Here is a 20,931-nt window from a genome sequence, read left to right as displayed (position 1 = left end):
TGCTTATAAAATGTACTTGGCAGAACTTGGAAGCTGTCAAATGTGAAGAGAAAGAAAATGTCAAAGGGACTCTGAAAGTGAGGAAGTATATCTGAGGATGATACCAAATGAAAGGAATAAAGGAAATTACCCCCAAAAAATGTAAAAAGAGAAAAGATTGAAAAGTTGGTATCTGAATTTCTAGGTAAGACTACATTTAGGGAAGTTAATGAATTTGAAGATAAGCAACAGGGAAGGTGAGAGAGAAAGGGAAAGATGATATGTAACAAAAGTAGGGAGGAATGTTTCTTGGAGAGGGTGGAAAAACTCACACTCTAAAGCATCAAAAAAAAAAGAATCTGTTTTTCATCTGTTAAATTATCCAATAAAATTGGAAAAATGCAAGCAAGAGGGCTTAAATATGTAGGAGTAAGTGGGAAGTCTGACCAAAGACTAGAAAGAGGGAAAATATTTATTCAGGAAATGAAGACTAATTGGTGATGCAAAGAAATTTGGACAGGGACTAAAATTATGCTTCTGAAGAAATGGAAATGGCTATTCTTAAAATAAGAGAAAATAAATATTTCTTAAAATAATTATTCCTAATTTTTACACTGGAGAAATCCTTCATCACTCTAGAAAAGAGATCAAGTCCTTTTGAGAAAGGTGAAGGAGAAAGCTAGGATTGGTGACCAATGGGAAAAGTTTCTGAAATGGATATAGATTGAAGCTGATTTATAATACTATGTACAGTAAGTCAAAAATACTTTTAACAAAAATCCCATTTGTTAGCCAGTCACTTTATAATGTTCAGTACAATAAAAATGCCAGTACTTTGTTACTACCTCTGTGCTGAATTACCTTCATTTCCCAGTGTGTTGTTGGTATCTAATGAAAACTCATACTTTGTTACGGAGACTCCTAAGCACACAGACAAGCACTTGGATTAAATGTGTTATCTCAGATTCTGACAAAAGGTTTGTGAGGGGGGGGAAAAAGGAAATTTCCTGCCAGTTCAGTGGTTAGGATTCCTCACTTCCACTGCAGGGGACAAGAGGTTTGATCACACATGGGGCAGCCCAAAAGGAAAAAAAAAAAGGTTTGCAAGATAGATAAATATCTCTTGGTTCTAGTTTGTAGACTTAAGATGATTGTCTCCCATTTCATTATCAAATGCAATACTGGCTTTTCAAAAGTAGCTTTTTAAACCTATTTATCTTAGAGGAAGGGTAAGGGAGTTATGCTTTCAGTTAAGTATTTATGGAGATACATATTATGTTGGGTGTTTCCTATCCTCTTTCTGTAATTATTTTTTTAATAGCCTGACTTTTTTTTTCTGTTGACTTCTTTGTAGTTTCCTTTTTGTTGTGGGGTTTTTTTTTGTTAGTGGTGGTAGTGTGCTCTTCGCTTTCTTTTTTTCTTTTCCGTGAGAGACCTGTATTGATGGTTACCACCATGCCTAACCTTGTTTCTTCCCACTGGCTGTTATGAAAATTCTAATTTTGTCTATATTAGACTTGTTTCTAAGGCATACCGCTACTGTACACTTTCTGCATAATTATTGTGAGTCACCTGGCAAGAATGAAAATAATACTGGGTTTTGGTGATACTTGGATGGAATGTGTTATATGCACATCTGTAGTTTAAAAATTATGACCTGAGGAAGAACTACCTTTTCCACCCCTGACCCCCATCCCCAACTAGAAGTTAGGAGATTAGATGCTTCTCATTTTGTTTTCTTTTTGTTTTTTTTTTTTAACTATTTTTTTTATGTTATTAAGTCACAATGTGGTCCTATAAGTTTCTTTTTAAGTTAATTCAGTAATATTTTAGATTATGAATGTTATTATGATTTCTAATTGTTTCCTCTTCTCCCTTGAAAGACCAGGAGACTCAGAGAATAGAGGAGCTTTTATGATACGTTCTACTGTTAGGGTCATTAGGGTGGCCATAGAGGGTGGAAACTATATAGCAGTGATTATCACACCTTGACCCCAAGGTAGCAGTGATTATCATACCTTGACCTTAGGAAGGTGTGATAGGAAGCTTAGGAACTTTAAGAAGCTTAATGCATGGCATATAGAAAAAATAAAGGATATTGGTACCCATTTGAGAGAAAAGAATTATTAAGATACTTAATAAAAATGCCAATCTCTCCCCATCCTAAGATCTTCCTTTCCTTTTTTGATCTAATTTTTAACACTGATCAGTAATACCTTTCTCATTGGCCCACGTGAACATGTATCTAAACTTGTAAGAATCAATTATTTATCTTGTCTTTACTGTTTTTTATTAATATAAGTGACTTAAGTTTTAGATTTTTTTCTTTTTCCAATAAATGAGGGAAGTAACATCTGTCTAAAGATACATTTTACTTATCTTAAGGTTAACAAGCTGTAGCCTGGTCTCCATAGGCCTTCAGTTCTTCACTGGTAATGTAGTAAAGAAGAAAAATGTCTATTTTAAAACTTATATGTATTCTACTAATAGCATAATTAGTTCATAATTAGTGCTCGAGTTCAAGTGACCTAACATTCATATTTGGAGTCCTAGAGAGGAGAAACAAAACAGATATTTGAAGTAAAAAAGAGTGAAAATGTTCCAAATTTGAACAATACTATAAACCCAGAAATCAAAGAAGCCCAACAAACCGTAAAAGAAACAAGGAAAAAAACTACACCAAGGAACATCATAATCACATTGCATAAAATCAGTGATAAATCTTAAAACAGATTTTTAAAGATATATTCTATATAGAGAAAGATAAGAATGCATCTGAGGGCTTCCCTGGTTGCTCAGGGATGATCCTGCCAATGCAGGAGACATGGGTCTGATCCCTGATCCATGAAGATCCCACATGCTGCAGAGCAACTAACCATGTGCCACAACTATTGAGTCTGTGTTCTAGAGCCCAGGAGCCAAAAAAGAATGCATCTGAAACAGTGCAAGCTGAAACTCAGAGAAAAATTGTCAATCTCAAATTCTATACCCTGCAAAAATATCTTTCAAAAATGAAAATGAGGTAAAGACAAAACAGCTAAAAGAGTTCAGCAGACCAGCACAAACCATTCAAAAATCATCAGATCCAGATGCCAGCTATTATGAATACATTTTATTTGGTATTGAATATATACTTTAATGTCTCTGAACCTTCAGATTTTTATTTATGAAAGGAGAAGAATACGTATTTTATGGGATTTTTATGAGGATCAAATGAAATAAGGAAAATAATTGACACCTGTTAAGTGTCTTCATTATGCCATGCACATGGTATCTCACTAGAAATGGAAATAAAACACCCAATAAAAGGCCTACTCCCCTAATCGTTTTCTTATCCTATCACCTCTCCTCTTTTTTTTTTTAGCAGCTGAAAAACTTGGATTAGTCTACAGGTTAGCCCAAATAGCTAGTCAATCAAATTTTGATGAAATACTTTTCCTAAACTTGCTTTCCTTTACCTACCATCATTAAATATGCATAACAGTGGGAGTGATGAACAGCTTTCCTTGGTAAAACAGACACATCACCTAGTAAATCATTTTGTGAAAGGATTAAGTATGTTCTAAACTGAACCTAATTTATTTGGCTTATAATTCAGCTATGTGATTTTTTTCAGTCATGTTTATGAAGGTATACTTTATACAGTTTAATTTTTATCATTGGATAGGGGCCATGCTTGTCTTTATAGCTTATACATTGCCCCACAGAGTTTTTGACACTCAATAAATGTTAAATAACATTTATATTCAGCATTCGGCAGGCAGGAAGCATATGGTAATAAATGCCAGAGCACAGGTTGAAAATCTCCCAGAAGTTGTATGTTCTTTGAAAAACCAGTACAGACATTTTCATGAATGAAACATTTTAAAAGGGGTTTCTCAGATTTATATTTACTTAAAAATATTCTCCAGCCTTTGTTTACTTTATTTACAAGTTAAAACTTTTCCTCTTCACAAATTAGTATTAAAAGTAGTATTACATTAATGCAGTCTCATAGGAAAATATGTAAATATTTTTATAAATAAGTACAAAGTACATTTTGTAAATAGTACAAGGTAAAAGTAACTCATAGTGTGAAGGATAGCATGAAGAAATATTTAGAGGCTTAAGCAATATCAGTTAGTTTGGTTCAGTCATGATCAACTCTTTGGGACCCCATGGACTACAGCACAGCAGGCTTCCCTGTCCATCCCAGCTCCTGGAGCTTGCTCACACTCATGTCCATTGAGTTGGTGATGCCATCCAACCATCTCCACCTTTGTCATCCCCTTCTCCTCTCACCTTCAATCTTTCCTAGCATCAGGGTCTTTTCCAGTGAGTCAGTTCTTTATATCAGGTGGCCAAAGTATTAGAGTTTCAGCTTCAGCATCAGTCCTTCCAATGAGTATTCAGGATTGATTTCCCTTATGATTGACTGGTTTGATCTCCTTGCTGTCCAAGGGACTCTCAAGACTCTTCTCCAACACCACAGTTCAAAAGCATCAGTACTTCGATGCTCAACTTTCTTTATAGTCCAACTCTCACCTCCATACATGACTACTGGAAGAACCATAGCTTTGACTAGATGTGTCTTCGTTGCCTAAGAAATGTCTCTGCCTTTCAATATGCTGTCTAGGTTGGTCATAGCTTTTCTTCCAAGGAGCAAGCGTCTTTTAATTTCATGGCTGCAATCACCATCTTAAGTGATTTTGGAGACCAAGAAAATTAAGTCTGTCATTGTTTCTGTTGTTTCCCCATCTATTTGCCGTGACGTGATGGGACCAGATGACATGATCCTATTATTTTTTGAATGTTAAGTTTTAAGCCAGCTTTTTCACTCTTCTCTTTCACTTTCATCAAGAGGCTCTTTAGTTCTTCTTTGCTTTCTGCCATAAGTGTGGTGTCATCTGCGTATCTGAGGTTATTGATTTTTCTCCCGGCAATCTCGACTCCGGCATGTGCTTCATCCAGCCCAGCATTTCACATGATGTACTCTGCATATAAGTTAAATAAGCAGGGTGACAATATACAGCCTTGACGTACTCCTTTCCCAACTTGAAACCAGTCTGTCTTTCCATGTCTGGTTCTAGCTGTTGCTTCTTGACCTGAATATAGATTTCTCAAGAGGCAGGTAAGGTGGTCTGGTATTCCCATCTCTTGAAGAATTTTCCAGGTTGTTGTGATCTACATAGTCAAAGGCTTGGAAGTAATAAAGCAGAAGTAGATTTTTTTTTCTGCAACTCTCTTGCTTTTCCATGATCCAACAGATGTTGGCAATTTGATCTCTGGTTCCTCTGCCTTTTCTAAATAGAGCTTGAACATCTGGAAGTTCACAGTTCATGTATTTTTGAAGCCTGGCTTGGAGAATTTTGAGCATCATTTCGCTAGCATATGAGATGAGTGCAACTCTGTGGTAGTTTGAACGTTCTTTGGCTTTGCCCTTCTTTGGGATTGGAATGAAAACTGACCTTTTCCAGTCCTATGGTCACTGCTGAGTTTTTCAAACTTGCTGACATATTGAGCGCAGCACTTTAACAGGATCATCTTTTAGGATTTAATTAAGCAATATAAGTCTTCATAATGCTACAGTCCATGGGGTCACAAAGAGTCAGACATGACTGAACAACTGAACTCAGCTGAATATAGGAAAGAAATAAACAGCAGATAGTTCTTTATCATTAAATGCCAGCATGACTCAGAGGTGTATCACTGCTACAGCTAAGAAATGATTAATCACAATCAGGTATAGAAAACCATTTAGATAATATGTTTCTAAATTATCTTTCCTTTATTTTCTCACCTGTGATTGATCTGTTAGCCACGCTTGTTTGGTTTGACTTTTGTGAGGATTAGCATAATCTGAATAGAGAGGTTTTCTGAGTTGGACCATGTTAGTTAACCTCTTAGAGGCTTAGGTTCCTCATGTATAAGATGTGGATAGAGAATCTGGGCACAGCTTAGTTTGGTGCCTCTCAATTCAGAGTCTCTTACAAGGCTGAAGTCATGATGTCAGCCAGGGCTGTAGTCCTATCACTGCTTGGGGAGGATTCACTTCCAAGTTCATTCACGTGGCTGTTAGCAAGCCCTAGATCCTCTCTGATGGTTAGTTATGGGCCGCTCCATGGGGGAACTCACAACATGGCAGCTTATTTCCCCTAGAGCGAGAGCTGAGAGAGAGCGTGTGAGCAAGAGAATGAACAAACAAGACATCCCATCACTTTTTGTCAGGTATTTGTTAAAAGTGAGTCTCTTGGTCCAGACAACACACAAAGGGGAGAAAATTTTACAAGGATTTGAATGTCACCAGTTAGGGATCCGCACAGTAGGCAACCATTTTAGAGGCTTCCTGCTACACATATGATCCATAAATAGGACAAATCATGGAATGTATTCTGGATGCTCTGAAATTCATTTGCTTAAATTTTCCTAAGATTTTACCAAAAGCTTGAATTTAATAGGTGATATGATTTTATAGTTCACATTAAATATTTCCCTTATTCCTAGTAATAATCCAGTCAGTTTTGTTGGCCTCAGTTTTACTAATATAAACTGATATATACTGAGTGACTTGCCCAAGATTACATATCAAATGACCTATAAAATGGTAACCTTAGTGAAGGTCTTCTAAGCCAACTGCTCTTGCTATTTGTCTGTAACTGCTTCCTGACCAGTACTATCTTGCATTTAAAGCCTTCAAAAAAGGCTTCATACATATAATTGTATAAAAACATATGGATTTTATTTATATGCAGAGATTTTTATACATAGATTTATATAGATAGAGACAGACATAGATATCATTCCATCTTAGACTCTCATGTACACCACACCATTTAGGATTTACAGTATTGTTTCAAATATTGCAAGTTGAAGTCCAGTAAGATGTATAACAGCTGTAACACTGATGTATCTCTAGCATTATAGTATCTGTTAGCCTAAAACTATCCTTGCAGGGTAAATACCAGTTGGATGGAGAGATGAACAAACAAAATAGAACTGTTTTGGTGGTTCCATTCTCCTTTGGCTTTTCCCAGAGCTCTGGCTGGACTCCTATGACTCGAGTGAAGACCATGCAAACTCCAGTGAGTTTGCTGCTTCCTGTTTGCATTGGAGCAGCAAAATAGTTTATTTTGAATGGATGAGCTGCCTTCTGTGGATAGTCAGAAGTTATCTTTCTTTGGTCCTAAGTTGGATGTTCTTTATTTTACTTCAGTCCATGAAGTTTCAGTCAACACCCAAGATCCCTCGTGTCCTATATCGAAAAACAGTGGTAACATAAGCAAGCAGATAATAGCTCTAAATGGATTCAGTGCCTTGAAATGTAGAGCCAGAAGTAGGAGAGCAAGGGTTATGAGCTATGATAGTGGTGGGTAGTTTGTAGTTACACCCTTCAGATTACCCTGGAGAAAAGAGAGATGATTTTTTAAGGCATGTTGCTAAATTCTTAAAATAACTTTGTGGTTTGGTTAGTAGGAACATCTTGTTTCCCTAAAGGAAAAGGATAGTTCCTACAACCAATAAGTTAATTTGGCAAAGTCTCAGGATGTAAGGCCAATAATACAGAAATCATTTGTATTTCTATGTAACTAGTAACAGATAATTAGAATGAGAATAACAATATGGCCTATTTATGATTTTAGTTTTATAGTGACTACAGATAATTCTACATAAAATCAAGGTGTTATCGGGCAAAATGCAAAGAAAATAGTTTTCTTCTTAGATATAAAGGAAATTGTTGTATTTTCATACACACAAACACACTGGAGTTGTTCCTTCCTTTCCTATATAACATGAGAACTGTGCTTTTTAGTAGTGGTTTGCTAATCCCTTTAAATAGTTCTTCATGTAAGTATTCCATAGTTTTCATTAACCATGAATTTCAGCTTTATTTTTTAAACCTCTCCTCAAAAACTGTACTTGGTTGTTGTTTCATCCTTTTAGCCTAGTCGGTGAAGCAGCAAGCCTACTGCAAATCCTAAATAGCGTGGTGTAGATGAGAGCCTAAGACTTTAATTATATGTCATTTTATTCACAACACTCAATTCCAGGAAGGAAAAAAATGACTTTGTTGTTGTAAAAAGACATATGTGAGTATCATTCATTGTAAACCAAAAATGATACTGTATTATAGCTTAGACAACAATGGGAACTGATTTTGAAAATGTGACCTGTATGAGAAACTGAATAATAGTGAAAGTTATCAAAATGGAAAGTAGTGTTAATGTGAAATCCAGCCTTCTCAGAAATACTCTTTCCTGGCCTGTTTCGTTTTGCTTTTGTTGCTTGTCATGCATGAATGAAAGTGCTACACTCTCAGGGGAGCAGGAAAGCCTCTGTGTCGGTTGTTTATTTCCTTAATCCCTCCTCCTTTGTGATTTTTGATGTCAGATCTAAAATGGAAAGCCTGTAAATATAATGATTATCACATGGATAATCACCTGCATTAGGAACCGCCATGCTTCTCTAGTCTAACCCGAGCTGTTCTCCACATGTCACATCCACTCTGCGGTTGGATTTTAACCTGACTGCTTCATTAGATTTGTGAAACTCAGTACGTGGCGCCCTGGGGCAGCACAGATGGGGACTTGCTTGTTTTCTTTTCTCACTTTTACTGCGAAGGCACGCTAAAAAGTCCTTTTCAATTTAGTGTGATCAGTTCACTTGGAATTACCCCTGATATTTGGAACCTGCGTTACTGTTCTGCCCACCATTTATGCCTTTTTTCTTCCCTGATTTCTGACCTAATGCCTTTTCTTTTTGTCCCTCCATGCAGTGAATCTTAGGACTAAAATTCTCCATCAAATTCTTACTGGGTCAAACTGTTCCTCTGTGTTGTTTTATTTGTTTTGCTGTGAGGGAAAAATAAATGTTGTTCCATCGTTGTATCTACAAACACCTTCAGATCAGAGGTTAGCTGTGGGAAAGTCTGCAGTGATGTGAGCCAGCTGCCTTTACTAATGGAGTGACTGGGGGCACCAACCCAAGATCAAAGGAAGGTGGGAGGAAGTCAGGAGATAAGATCTTTTTAAGCTATAGAACAAGCGCTTAGCTTTTCAGTGATAGGGCACAGCTCTGCAAACCTGTGTGAGGGGGCGCTAAGATAGAAAATTGAGTTGACTTTTCTTCAGTATGTCCTTCCTCAGTCAGAAATATGTTAGTGCTTGGAATAGTTTACAGATGTGGAAGAGTCCTAGGGCTCAGTTTCATGGAAGAATAATGATCTGACATTGGTAACTGTGCCTTCTTGCGATTAGTCAGTTCTGTTGTACCACAACGGATCAGTCTATTGCTTCTTACTTTGGAGAGCAAAACTGGATATTAAAAAGGCAGCTTATCTACTGTATGTGAAGTTTCAGCTTTTATGTCTTAGTACAATTTTAGTTGTACAGATTTGTCATATTAACTTTGTCTTACAGTCCTTTAGGTTTCTTTCATGCCTCTGATAAAGTTCCGTATAAATAAGTAGTTCTCACAAAGCTGTTTTGTTGTTTTTTTCATGTAAGAATTAACTTGGTTAATTATTGAGTTGGACAACTTGGAAAAATTTTACATTGCTATCTTTTGAACCCTACCCTTTTCCTTCACATCCAAGCTAGTAAATATTATTGACTGTCTGGTATACAAGATTCTGGTGTAAGTAAATTGTCAAGAAGGCTAACCATCCTTACCCCAATTGTCAAGATCATGATTTAATTTTTTTTAATCTGTATCAACTAAGGTTAACTCAATCAGTTTTACGCTTCTCTAGTGAACAGCCTAAGGAGCTGTACTTTCAGCTTATCACTTTCTATTAACTTCAGTGTTTAATTGTGATAGTATGTTTCACTCTTCTCAGACCCTCAAAGTTGTTCTTTAAACTTACATGGTATTAGTATATTGGACTATAAGTGCATACATACTTCTTTTCTCTGTGTTTTCCTTAACATGTAGATACTACCCAGATTTGTGCTGGAGACATTAACTGTAGTTTCTGCCTTACATGGTTTGGTGCAGCAGTCATTTTAGTTAAGTTGGATCTGCTCACTACTCAGGCTCACATCCCATCCTTCTATTAATATCTCTTGGCAAAGATAATTCTGGAGGAATGTAAGTTAAGATGTAGAGACTCTTGACAGTTGTCTGCAGTTTTTTTTTTTTCTGTCTTCAAGAGGGAAGTGGAATTGAAAAGTAATATTGCCTCCATTTTCTGTATCAGTACTAAAATGAAAATATATGCACAAAGTAGAGAATGAAGAAAGGGAAAGGATTTGGTTACACAGATGTGTTTTTGTCATTTGATAGCCTATTATAAGGGCATTAGATTATATACTAATGTTCATCAGATTGTGCCCTTAAGATATATTTAATATCTAGAAAAACATTGTTTTAAAATTTTTAACTAAATTTTAAAAAATATTCAGCATTTGTTACCCTGTCATCTTAAATCAGAGAGAAATATGGGGGTAGACATTTTATTACACAAATTTTCAAACAGGCCAAAGATAGTTATACTGAATACATCTAGATACATTAATATTTTACCATTTTTGCTTCACTTTCTTTTTTTGTTTTTAAGTTTTCTAAAATAACATGCCATTTTATCCCAGGATACTTCAGGATACACCTGAAAATCTAGGATTTTTTCATATCAAGTTGATAATTCCTAATATTATTTGATTTCCATTTCATAATCAAACTTACCCAAAATGTATTTTACAACTGGTTTGTTCAAACAGTTTCCAATTAAAATCTGTACATTACTCCTATACATTTTATCATGATGTTGACTTACTAAAAAGACCAAGGTACTTGTCCTGTCTGACGGTAAAGTGTCTGTCTACAGTGCGGGAGACCTGGGTTCAATCCCTGGGTTGGGAAGATCCCCTGGAGAAGGAAATGGCAATCCACTCCAGGACTATTGCCTGGAAAATGCCATGGACAGAGGAGCCTGGTAGGCTACAGCCCATGGGTCGCAAAGAGTCGGACACGACTGAGCGACTTCACTTCACTATGGATTTGTTTATTAGCTTTCTCAGTGTATCATTTAACTTGTTCTTCTATCCGCTATATATTTCCTGTAGATTGCAAGTTGTTGAATAAAATTTTGATTAATTCATGTTAAAAACTTTATAGATGGTGCTCTGTACCTTATACTACATTATGACAGAAGCCACAGACTATTTGGTGATCAGAATATTAGGTAGTAAGGTTGATCACTGGGTTAAAGTGATGACTGCTTGATTCTTCCACTATAAAGTTATACTTTGCTCCTCGTGACCAGCACGTGATCTTTGATACTTTGATTCCATGAAATAACCAGTTCCCCATCATTCTTTAACCTAATGAATTGAGCATCCTTTGATGACCTTTGCCTGAATAAATCAGAGATTGCAAAATGGTGGGTTTTCTGAATCTAATCTATACATTTATTAGCAAACATTCTTCTTACAGAAGAGTTTTATGAAATGTATTGTTTTAATTAAAAACATAACCATCAGTATCTTCCTTAGGTTTCAAATGATTTTCTTTGTCGGGGTCAAAACACCTGAACTCATGGTGACAGCTACGGTAAAAACATGTACTACATCTTCTTTATTTCAGCTTGTGAAGTGTGTTGACATTTGCTGCCTTTTTTTTATGCCAAGGAAAAAAGAAATCTTTTTTTCCGTGTAAGAATAAAAATTGAACTATGTGAGTATATTGAGATAATTGTGTAAAAAGAAGACTGTTTGAATGAGTTTCAAAATGGATTATTTCTTCATTACCTAGCACTTTATAATTAACTGTTCTTTTTTTTTATTTCAGGAAGCTGCCACTTTTGCTAGAGAGCAAGGCTTTGAGGTGAGTTAACCCACAATTGCACACTAAACAGATCCTAAAGGTTTTTTCTAGCTGATAATGAAGTTCTTTTGGACAGTGATTGATGTGCTATTATACTCTCAGAGCCTCGCAGCAGTTGCCATGGAAACTTGGCAGTCGTCATGGTTTCTTTGTTCTGCCAGCACAGTGTTATGACGCACTCTGCTAGGTCTGCACCCAACATCGCCTACAGATGTTATTTATTGAATTTTGAAAAGCCTCTTGGGAAGCCAAGAGGTTGGGCACGGTTTCAAGCTGCCTCTGCAGATATGGGGCCTGTCAGTTTGTTCAGTTAAAAAGCTACCTCATTAGCTGCATTACATTTCATAAGAATTCACTGCTAAAGCAGTGGTGGAACAACACTAAATAGTGAAATATAATGTCATTTAAATAATTTCAACCTTACCACATGTAGATTATCATTATGTAAATTAATTTCCAAAAGGTTATACTTAACTGTTGTTAGGAACTGACTAGTTTAAATCCTTCTCATGTGAACTTTCTGTTTGAATCTTTTTTTCTTTTCTTTCTTTTTCCTCATTGCTTTGATAGCATAAAACATATACATTATCTGAAACACAAAATTGATAATTGCTTTAATTTTCAGATAATCAGTTCTGTTTTCCTTATAGAAATACTATCCTGTTGAGATTCCAAACTCCATATAGTTGTTGTTGGCAAAATTAAAATAATAGCCAAGACCATGTTTTTACATATGTAGTATCTACCTTCCGCTGGATTGTTGGGAAACACTGACTAATCTAAACCCAGGCTAATTGACAGAGATTAACTGAGTGTGTGATTTTTATCACTATCTTATTTATTTAGCCAGAACGCTGTAGAATATTGTGTTCTATATAGCAAACTGGAATGTTTGATGGAAGTAAGTTTTTTAAATTTAACCTGACTAGATCTGGAATATATAGAAACTCTTTCCTTATTTGTATACTCAGTATTGTCTACCATGTACAGAAGCTGTGAGCGTTGACTGGATATATTAGTAAGCTCACTTTGAACTCTTTAGAGAAAGGTGTTTTATAAAATTGTGAAGGAAATGTTATTTAAATGTACTAAAGACAGATTCGTTATTAAGCAACAAAGTGACACATGTGTATGTTATGCATGTCATAGGGCTTGACAACCAAGGTGCTGCTTTTTCTTGGGGGAAGATAGTGAGCATGTGGTATAAGTATTCTACTCTCAAGGTCCTATATAAAAACTGTATCAGGGCAGGAAGCTCAGTTAATGGAAACTGTCATCATTTCTTGGGAGTTTGCTTTTTTTATTTTAACATATTCTCATGAATATAAGGTTGAGTCACATGAAGAAGGAATAAAGATTTCCAAGTAATTTTTATCTAATTTAAGTTTCCCTTTGTAATTTCCCAAACTGGCAATTGCTGTACAGGGCTAAATGTAATGAGGGGAACGTTCAATTTAGAAAGACAAATGTTTTGATCATGAAACTATAAGTAAATATTTTAAGTCATGTTATAAAGTTTCATTGATTTTAAATTTCAGTGTTAACAATTAATATTCTCCATTGTTACATAAAAATTCTTCAAATAAAACATATATAGAGTATAAATTTGTGTCCTATTTTATGTGCTAACATTTAGAAATGTATTTCAGTTCTAAAAAATAACCACTTTTATAAATGCTTAGATATGTAACATGTATAACAAATGATTCTGTAGTACCTGATAATAATTTTAATAATTTATTAAACCTTACTAATTCAGTTTTATTGTCCTGTTGAGCTACATGCTTTGAATATGCCTGGTTTAAATTCAGTCTTAGCAACAAGCTACTTTTTCTATTTTCTACTAACCAACACCATATTAACCTTTCCATTAGTTCTTACTTATTGACTCTAAAGTTGTTTCTTTTTACCATAAATCTGCCATAACTGATTACAACATATGAACAAAGTGATGATTATAATAGTATACCTTATTACCTCCTGACATAGCAAAACTCAGTTGGTAATCTGACGATGATGTGTTAGATTGTATAAAGCATACAGTGTCTTGATGTATCCCTTCATGGGTTCCCTAAAATACTGTAAGCATTTCAGAATCTGTAAAAGCCTTGATTAGAATACCCTGAAGTCGGTATTTTTAATAAAATATAATCCTTGTACTGAATGCTATCTAGAGAAAATGAATGATTTTAAAATGTCATTAAAGTTTCCTTAGTTGGTTAGATAGTAGTATGAAGGCATAGATTTGAATCTCAGTATTTTTAAAGACTCCAACAAGAATAAATCATTTAACAGTTTAATGTCTGTGGGAATGTGTCAGTGCTTTCAAGTCTTGTGACAAACTAGACAAGATCTGTATCTATTTCCTCCCAACTTTAATTTTACCTCTTAATTTGAGACATGAATGAGAGGAGAGAAGTGGAAAAATTAAAGAGAAAAAGAAAGGTGGGCACTTTTTCTTCCCACAAGTCCTACCTTCATTTTCTGTTATAAATCCCAGTCAGTTCCCAAAGCCACTGAGTGTTGCCATCCAAATGCATCTAAAAATAACCAGTGTTTATCATCAGGAAATATCCTCAGTGACATTGTTTATGATATTCTGGTTAGCTTCTCTGCAAATTTCAGATAATCTTTCTTTAAGAAAAAAATCTTTAATCTTTAAAATGAATTGGGCAATTTTCAGTAAGAAGAAGCAGCTTAGGAGTGCACTGGAGAATGAGATAAAAAGTGGAACTGGCCAGAGCACAAAGCAGAAGAGAGGGGAATGTGTATATATATAGGTTGATGGAAAATTGCATAGTGCCTGATTTAAATGACAGACCTGCTACGAATTTAAAATGACAATTCTTGGTGTAAAAAGTTTCATGAGGCCTTTTATTATTTTGGAAAATCGGTTCAGACTGCAGCGTGTTTTTCAACCAACCTTATCTTAAGTTGAACCGATTAAAGGTTTGTATTTTTAGAACCTAAATAGAAATGAGGCACTTAGCAATATGTTTCATTATGAAACCTTTTAAAAGCACTATTGAAAATTGATTTAAATTAAGGTGAAGAACATACCTCCAAAACCTAAATAAAACTATTCTTTGTGTTCTCATTCTCAGTGCAATAGAGTATATGCCAAATGATGAAGAGAATTCATACCTTTTCTATTGTATCAGTTACTCCGTTTTACTCCAAGCAGCAAATTTTAATTTTCTTATTTTAGAGCTCTAAAATACAATACTTCTAACCATAGAGGAAATAAAGCAATCCTTTTCCATTTTCCCACTTACCTACAGCCCATGACTCTGCCCAGAGACTTCCAGGCTTATAGTCTTTCTCTGACCAATGACAGCTCTATCATCTTATACCACTGAGAGAAGAAAGTATTGAAAGTGCTATCCAATAGGCATCCACAAGCCATGTGTGGCTATATAAATTAAATAAAATTACAAGTTCAGTTCCTTAGTCTCTAGGCACATCTCAAGTGCATGCCTACGTAGATAGTGACTACCATATTGGACAGAGCAGATGTAGAACGTGACATCCTCACAGAAACTTCCATTGATCAGCCCTGGATAGTAAGTCCACAGAGAGTTTCAGAAGGTGTTGATGACCGAAGAGTTCTCCAAGATTTTCCTAATGTTCCTGTTTTCCTCACAAATATAAAGAATTCACAGTGAATGATCGCCAAGAGTTTCTGGAAATGAGACACTAAATTAGATCATGTTTGTTGATGGAGTACAGTGCTGCTTCCCTAAGTGACTGAGTTCAAATGATACCAGTTTTGAAACACTCAATTAACAGAAAGAGATAGAATAGTCGTGATTCTCTTGTTTTAATCACTTACTCATTCAACAAATCCACTTGCTGAGCACTTACTTTGTGCCTAACACTTCGATAGACACTGAAGACAAGATAGAAGTAATGAAAGTGTACAGTAAAAGAAAGGTGGGAGTCTCCTATTTTAGATACTCTGATCATTGGAGTCACTCTCTGAGGAAGTAAAACTAAAAGAACACAAATATCTAGCTATGACTCTAAAAAAGCAAAACAAGCAACAAGGAAGCAAACCAGACAGAGGGAACCGGAGTTTGCAGGACTCTAGACACAAGAGAACATTATGTACTGTGTACTCCAGGTAGTGACAGGAGGCCAGTGCACCTGGAATGGAATGAGTGACAAGGAAGTGGTATCAGACAGGATGGAGATTGACACATCATATGACCACCGTGATTATTACAGGAGTTCCTATTGGGAAACAAAGCAGAATATGTGTGATTAAATGGGGCAATATATATGAACACCATATTTGCTTTTCTTCCCACTCCAGTACTCTCGCCTGGAGAATCCCATGGACGGAGGAGCCTGGTGGGCTGCAGTCCATGGGGTCGCTAGGAGTCGGACACGACTGAGTGAATTCACTTTCACTTTTCACTTTCATGCATTGGAGAAGGAAACGGCAACCCCCTCCAGTATTCTGGCCTGGAGAATCCCAGGGATGGGGGAGCCTGGTGTGCTGCCGTCTATGGGGTCGCCCAGAGTCAGACGCAACTGAAGCGACTTAGCAGCAGCAGCAGCAGATAGGTGGTAACAGTATTCTTTTACATTTATATCATCAGTTTGTTAAAAATGGAATGAAGACAATATATTAATTTGGAAAACAATGCTAAATTTAAAGTGTGTGAGCACCAGTGACAATAAAAGCATAGTTTGACATTTATGAAATGATTCAAAGTTTATAAAACATTTTCTAACATATCATTAATACATTTAATATTCATACAAACCTTGGAGGGGTAGGTAGGGCATGTATTGCCATATCAGTTGAACAGAAAAAAAATAAACTACATAACATGTTCAGAGTCACATAGCTAACAGTTAATGGAGTCAGAATCTGAGCTCAGCTGTCTTGAATCTGGTGATCTTTATAAACTACACTTCTTTCTCACAGTCTAACATATTGGAGGAGGAAATCAGATTTTCAAATGACCTTGGAAAATGAGAAATATCTGGAAATTCAGAAGTTGAAATTCACTAAGGTAAAATACAATCCAGAAGAATTAAGAAAAATTTCATGTTTAAATGCAAGATCAGCAATGACTTCTGACTGTGGCATATAATTATTTAACATGAAGATGCTTTAGTTTTGTGATCACAACAGAAATCACATAACCAGAATTCGTAGACGTAGTATGATCTGTAGATAACAGGGAAGAGTGTTGGAATCAAGACTTTGTGGATGCTAGTCCTGGCTCCACTTCTTGGTATGTTTATGACCTTGGGAAGTTACTTAACCTCTCTGTGACTCAATTTCCTCATCTATAAAATGGAGATATAGTAATAGCACCTATTTCCTAGAGTAGTTAAGATTTATTGAATACTTTAGAGCTATATACATGGCTCTTGCTTTCTGCATCTATAAGTGTTGCCAAGAAAACGCACTGGTCATAGCAAACACCCTCTTCCTACAACACAAGAGAAGACTCTACACATGGACATCACCAGATGGTCAACACCAAAATCAGATTGATTATATTCTTTGCAGCCAAAGATGGAGAAGCTGTATACAGTCAACAAAAACAAGACCAGGAGCTGACTGTGGCTCAGATCATGAGCTCCTTATTACCAAATTCAGACTCAAATTGAAGAAAGTAGGGAAAAACGCTAGACCATTCAGGTATAACCTAAATCAAATCCCTTATGATTATACAGTGGAGGTGAGAAATAGATTTAAGGGCCTAGATCTGATAGATAGAGTGCCTGATGAACTGTGGAATGAGGTTCGTGACACTGTATAGGAGACAGGGATCAAGACCATCCCCATGGAAAAGAAATGCAAAAAAGCAAAATGGCTGTCTGGGGAGGTCTTACAAATAGCTGTGAAAAGGAGAGAGGCAAAAAGCAAAGGAGAAAAGGAAAGATATAAGCATCTGAATGCAGAGTTCCAAAGAATAGCAAGAAGAGATAAGAAAGCCTTCTTCAGTGATCAATGCAAAGAAATCGAGGAAAACAACAGAATGGGAAAGACTAGAGATCTCTTCAAGAAAATTAGAGATACCAAGGGAATATTTCATGCAAAGATGGGCTCGGTAAAGGACAGAAATGGTATGGACCTAAGAGAAGCAGAAGATATTAAGAAGAGGTGGCAAGAATACATGGAAGAACTGTACAAAAAAGATCTTCACGACCCATATAATCATGATGATGTGATCACTAATCTAGAGCCAGACATCTTGGAATGTGAAGTCAAGTGGGCCATAGAAAGCATCCCTATGAACAAAGCTAGTGGAGGTGATGGAATTCCAGTTGAGCTGTTTCAAATCCTGAAAGAGGATGCTGTGAAAAGTGCTGCACTCAATATGCCAGCAAATTTGGAAAACTCAGCAGTGGCCACAGGACTGGAAAAGGTCAGTTTTCATTCCAATCCCAAAGAAAGGCAATGCCAAAGAATGCTCAAACTACCGCACAATTGCACTCATCTCACATGCTAGTAAAGTAATGCTCAAAATTCTCCAAGCCAGGCTTCAGCAACGCCTGAACTGTGAACTCCCTGATGTTCAAGCTGGTTTTAGAAAAGGCAGAGGATCCAGAGATCGAATTGCCAACATCCGCTGGATCATCGAAAAAGCAAGAGAGTTCCAGAAAAACATCTATTTCTGCTTGATTGACTATGGCAAAGCCTTTGACTGTGTGGATCACAATGAATTGTGGGGGATTCTGAAAGAGATGGGAATACCAGACCACCTAACCTGCCTCTGGAGAAATCTGTATGCAGGTCAGGAAGCAACGGTTAGAACTGGACATGGAACAACAGACTGGTTCCAAATAGGAAAAGGAGTACGTCAAGGCTGCATATTGTCACCCTGCTTATTTAACTTCTATGCAGAGTACATCATGAGAAACGCTGGACTGGAAGAAACACAAGCTGGAATCAAGATTGCCAGGAGAAATCTCAATCACCTCAGATATGCGGATGATACCACCCTTATGGCAGAAAGTGAAGAGTAGCTAAAAAGCCTCTTGATGAAAGTGAAAGAGGAGAGTGAAAAAGTTGGCTTAAAGCTCAACATTCAGAAAACGAGGATCATCGCATCCGGTCCCATTACTTCATGGGAAATAGATGGGGAAACAGTGGAAACAGTGTCAGCCTTTATTTTTGGGGGCTCCAGAATCACTGCAGATGGTGACTGCAGCCATGAAATTAAAAGACGCTTACTCTTGGAAGAAAACTTATGACCAACCTAGATAGCATATTCAAAAGCAGAGACATTACTTTGCCGACTAAGGTCCATCTAGTCAAGGCTATGGTTTTTCCTGTGGTCATGTATGGATGTGAGAGTTGGACTGTGAAGAAGGCTGAGCGCCAAAGAATTGATGCTTTTGAACTGTGGTGTTGGAGAAGACTCTTGAGAGTCCCTTGAACTGCAAGGAGATCCAACCAGTCCATTCTGAAGGAGATCGGCCCTGGGATTTCTTTGGAAGGAATGATGCTGAAGCTGAAACTCCAGTATTTTGGCCACCTCATGCGAAGAGTTGTCTCCTTGGAAAAGACTCTGATGCTGGGAGGGATTGGGGACAGTAGGAGAAAGGGACGACCGAGGATGAGATGGCTGGATGGCATCACGGACTCGATGGACATGAGTCTGAGTGAACTCTGGGAAATGGTGATGAACAGGGAGGCCTGGCGTGCTGCAGTTCATGGGGTCGCAAAGAGTCGGACATGACTGAGTGACTGAGCTGAACTGAATAATACATACCAGTATTCTTGTCTGGAAAATCCCATGGGTGGAGCCTGATAGGCTGCAGACCATGGGGTCGCTAAGAGTCGGACACGACTGAGCGACTTCACTTTCACTCTTCACTTTCATGCATTGGAGAAGGACATGACAACCCACTCCACTGCTCTTGCCTGGAGAATCCCAGGGACGGGGGAGCCTGGTGGGCTGCCGTCTATGGGGTCGCACAGAGTCGGACACGACTGAAGCGACTTAGCAGCAGCAGACTGGTTAAGAGGTAATAAGTATTTTAGAGTGCTCATAGCTGTTTATACATGGCTCATATTTAAATTGTGAGCTTTCTACTTTTTCTTCCTTTTTTCTCTTTCTCCTCTCTTATTGGATAACATAATTGAATTCTCAATACTCAGAACTCTTCAGAAGGCTTCCCTGTGGGCCAGTGGTTAAGAATCTACCTCTTGGAATGCAAGAACACCAGTTAGATCCCTGGTCCAGGAAGTTCCCACCCATTGCTGAGCAACTAAGCAACTAAATGTGTTACAAGTAATGAGCCCACTCACTACTAGAGAAAGCCTATGAGCAGCACTGAAGACCCACCACAGCCCCCCTCAAAAAATTCTTGAGGTCCTTTCTAGAGATTTTCAGGCAACTTAGGATTTGACAGTTTTGGAGTGTATTTAAATGACAGTAAATATAGGAAATACATCAGTATTTATTAAGTACTTGGCATGTGCTAAATACTGCATTCAGCTCTTTCACTTACCTTATTTTTCCTCCTCATACACAAAGAAAACTATTTTTAACTTTCTCTTTTGAAACAATTTGATTCAGAAAATTTGCAAAAATAGTACAGAGAAGTTTTGGATACCTTCACTTAGCTTCCCCTAATGTAAACATCTTACAGAACCAAGGTATAATGATCAAAACCTGGAAGTCAACATCAGCACAGTGTTAGTAACTGAACTATAGAATTTATTCTCATTTCACCAGTTTTTCCACTAATTTCTTTTTTCTCTTCCACAATCTAGTCCAGGGTCACATTGCATCTATTTGTCTTCTTAGTCTCTTCTTATCAGACAGTTGCTCATGCATTCCTTGTTGTTCATGATCTTCATACTTTTGAAGACTGCCTGTCAGTCATTTTGTAGAATGTCCCTCAATTTAGGTTTGTCCAACATACAGAAAACTGAGATCATGGCATGTGGTCCTGTCACTTCATGGCAAATAGATGGGGAAACAGTGGCTGATTTTATCTTTTGGACTTCCAAAGTCACTTCAGATGGTGACTGCAGCCATGAAATTAAAAGACACTCGCTCCTTGGAAGAAATTCATGACCAACCTAGATAGCATATTCAAAAGCAGACACATTACTTTCCCAACAAAGGTCCATCTAGTCAAAGCTACGATTTTTCCAGTAGTCATGTATGGATG

The 20,931-nt window shown here is 36.9% G+C and overlaps 1 protein-coding gene across 2 annotated transcripts in view; it reads left to right on the top strand.

Annotated features, from left to right (window-relative positions):
- The window catches only part of ADK (adenosine kinase), a 536,287-nt gene that overhangs the window by 415,871 nt on the left and 99,485 nt on the right, over window positions 1-20,931 (top strand). For both annotated transcript variants that reach the window (XM_040242473.1, XM_040242472.1), the window contains exon 8: window positions 11,743-11,778. In XM_040242473.1, coding sequence (XP_040098407.1) covers window positions 11,743-11,778 — 36 coding nt within the window. The remainder of the gene's footprint in view (window positions 1-11,742; window positions 11,779-20,931) is intronic.

Source organism: Oryx dammah, unplaced genomic scaffold (assembly GCF_014754425.2).
Source record: "Oryx dammah isolate SB20612 unplaced genomic scaffold, SCBI_Odam_1.1 HiC_scaffold_6, whole genome shotgun sequence".
Taxonomy (NCBI): domain Eukaryota; kingdom Metazoa; phylum Chordata; class Mammalia; order Artiodactyla; family Bovidae; genus Oryx; species Oryx dammah.
Note: the sequence above shows the minus strand (reverse complement) of the source record. Positions and strands in the feature narration are given on the sequence as shown.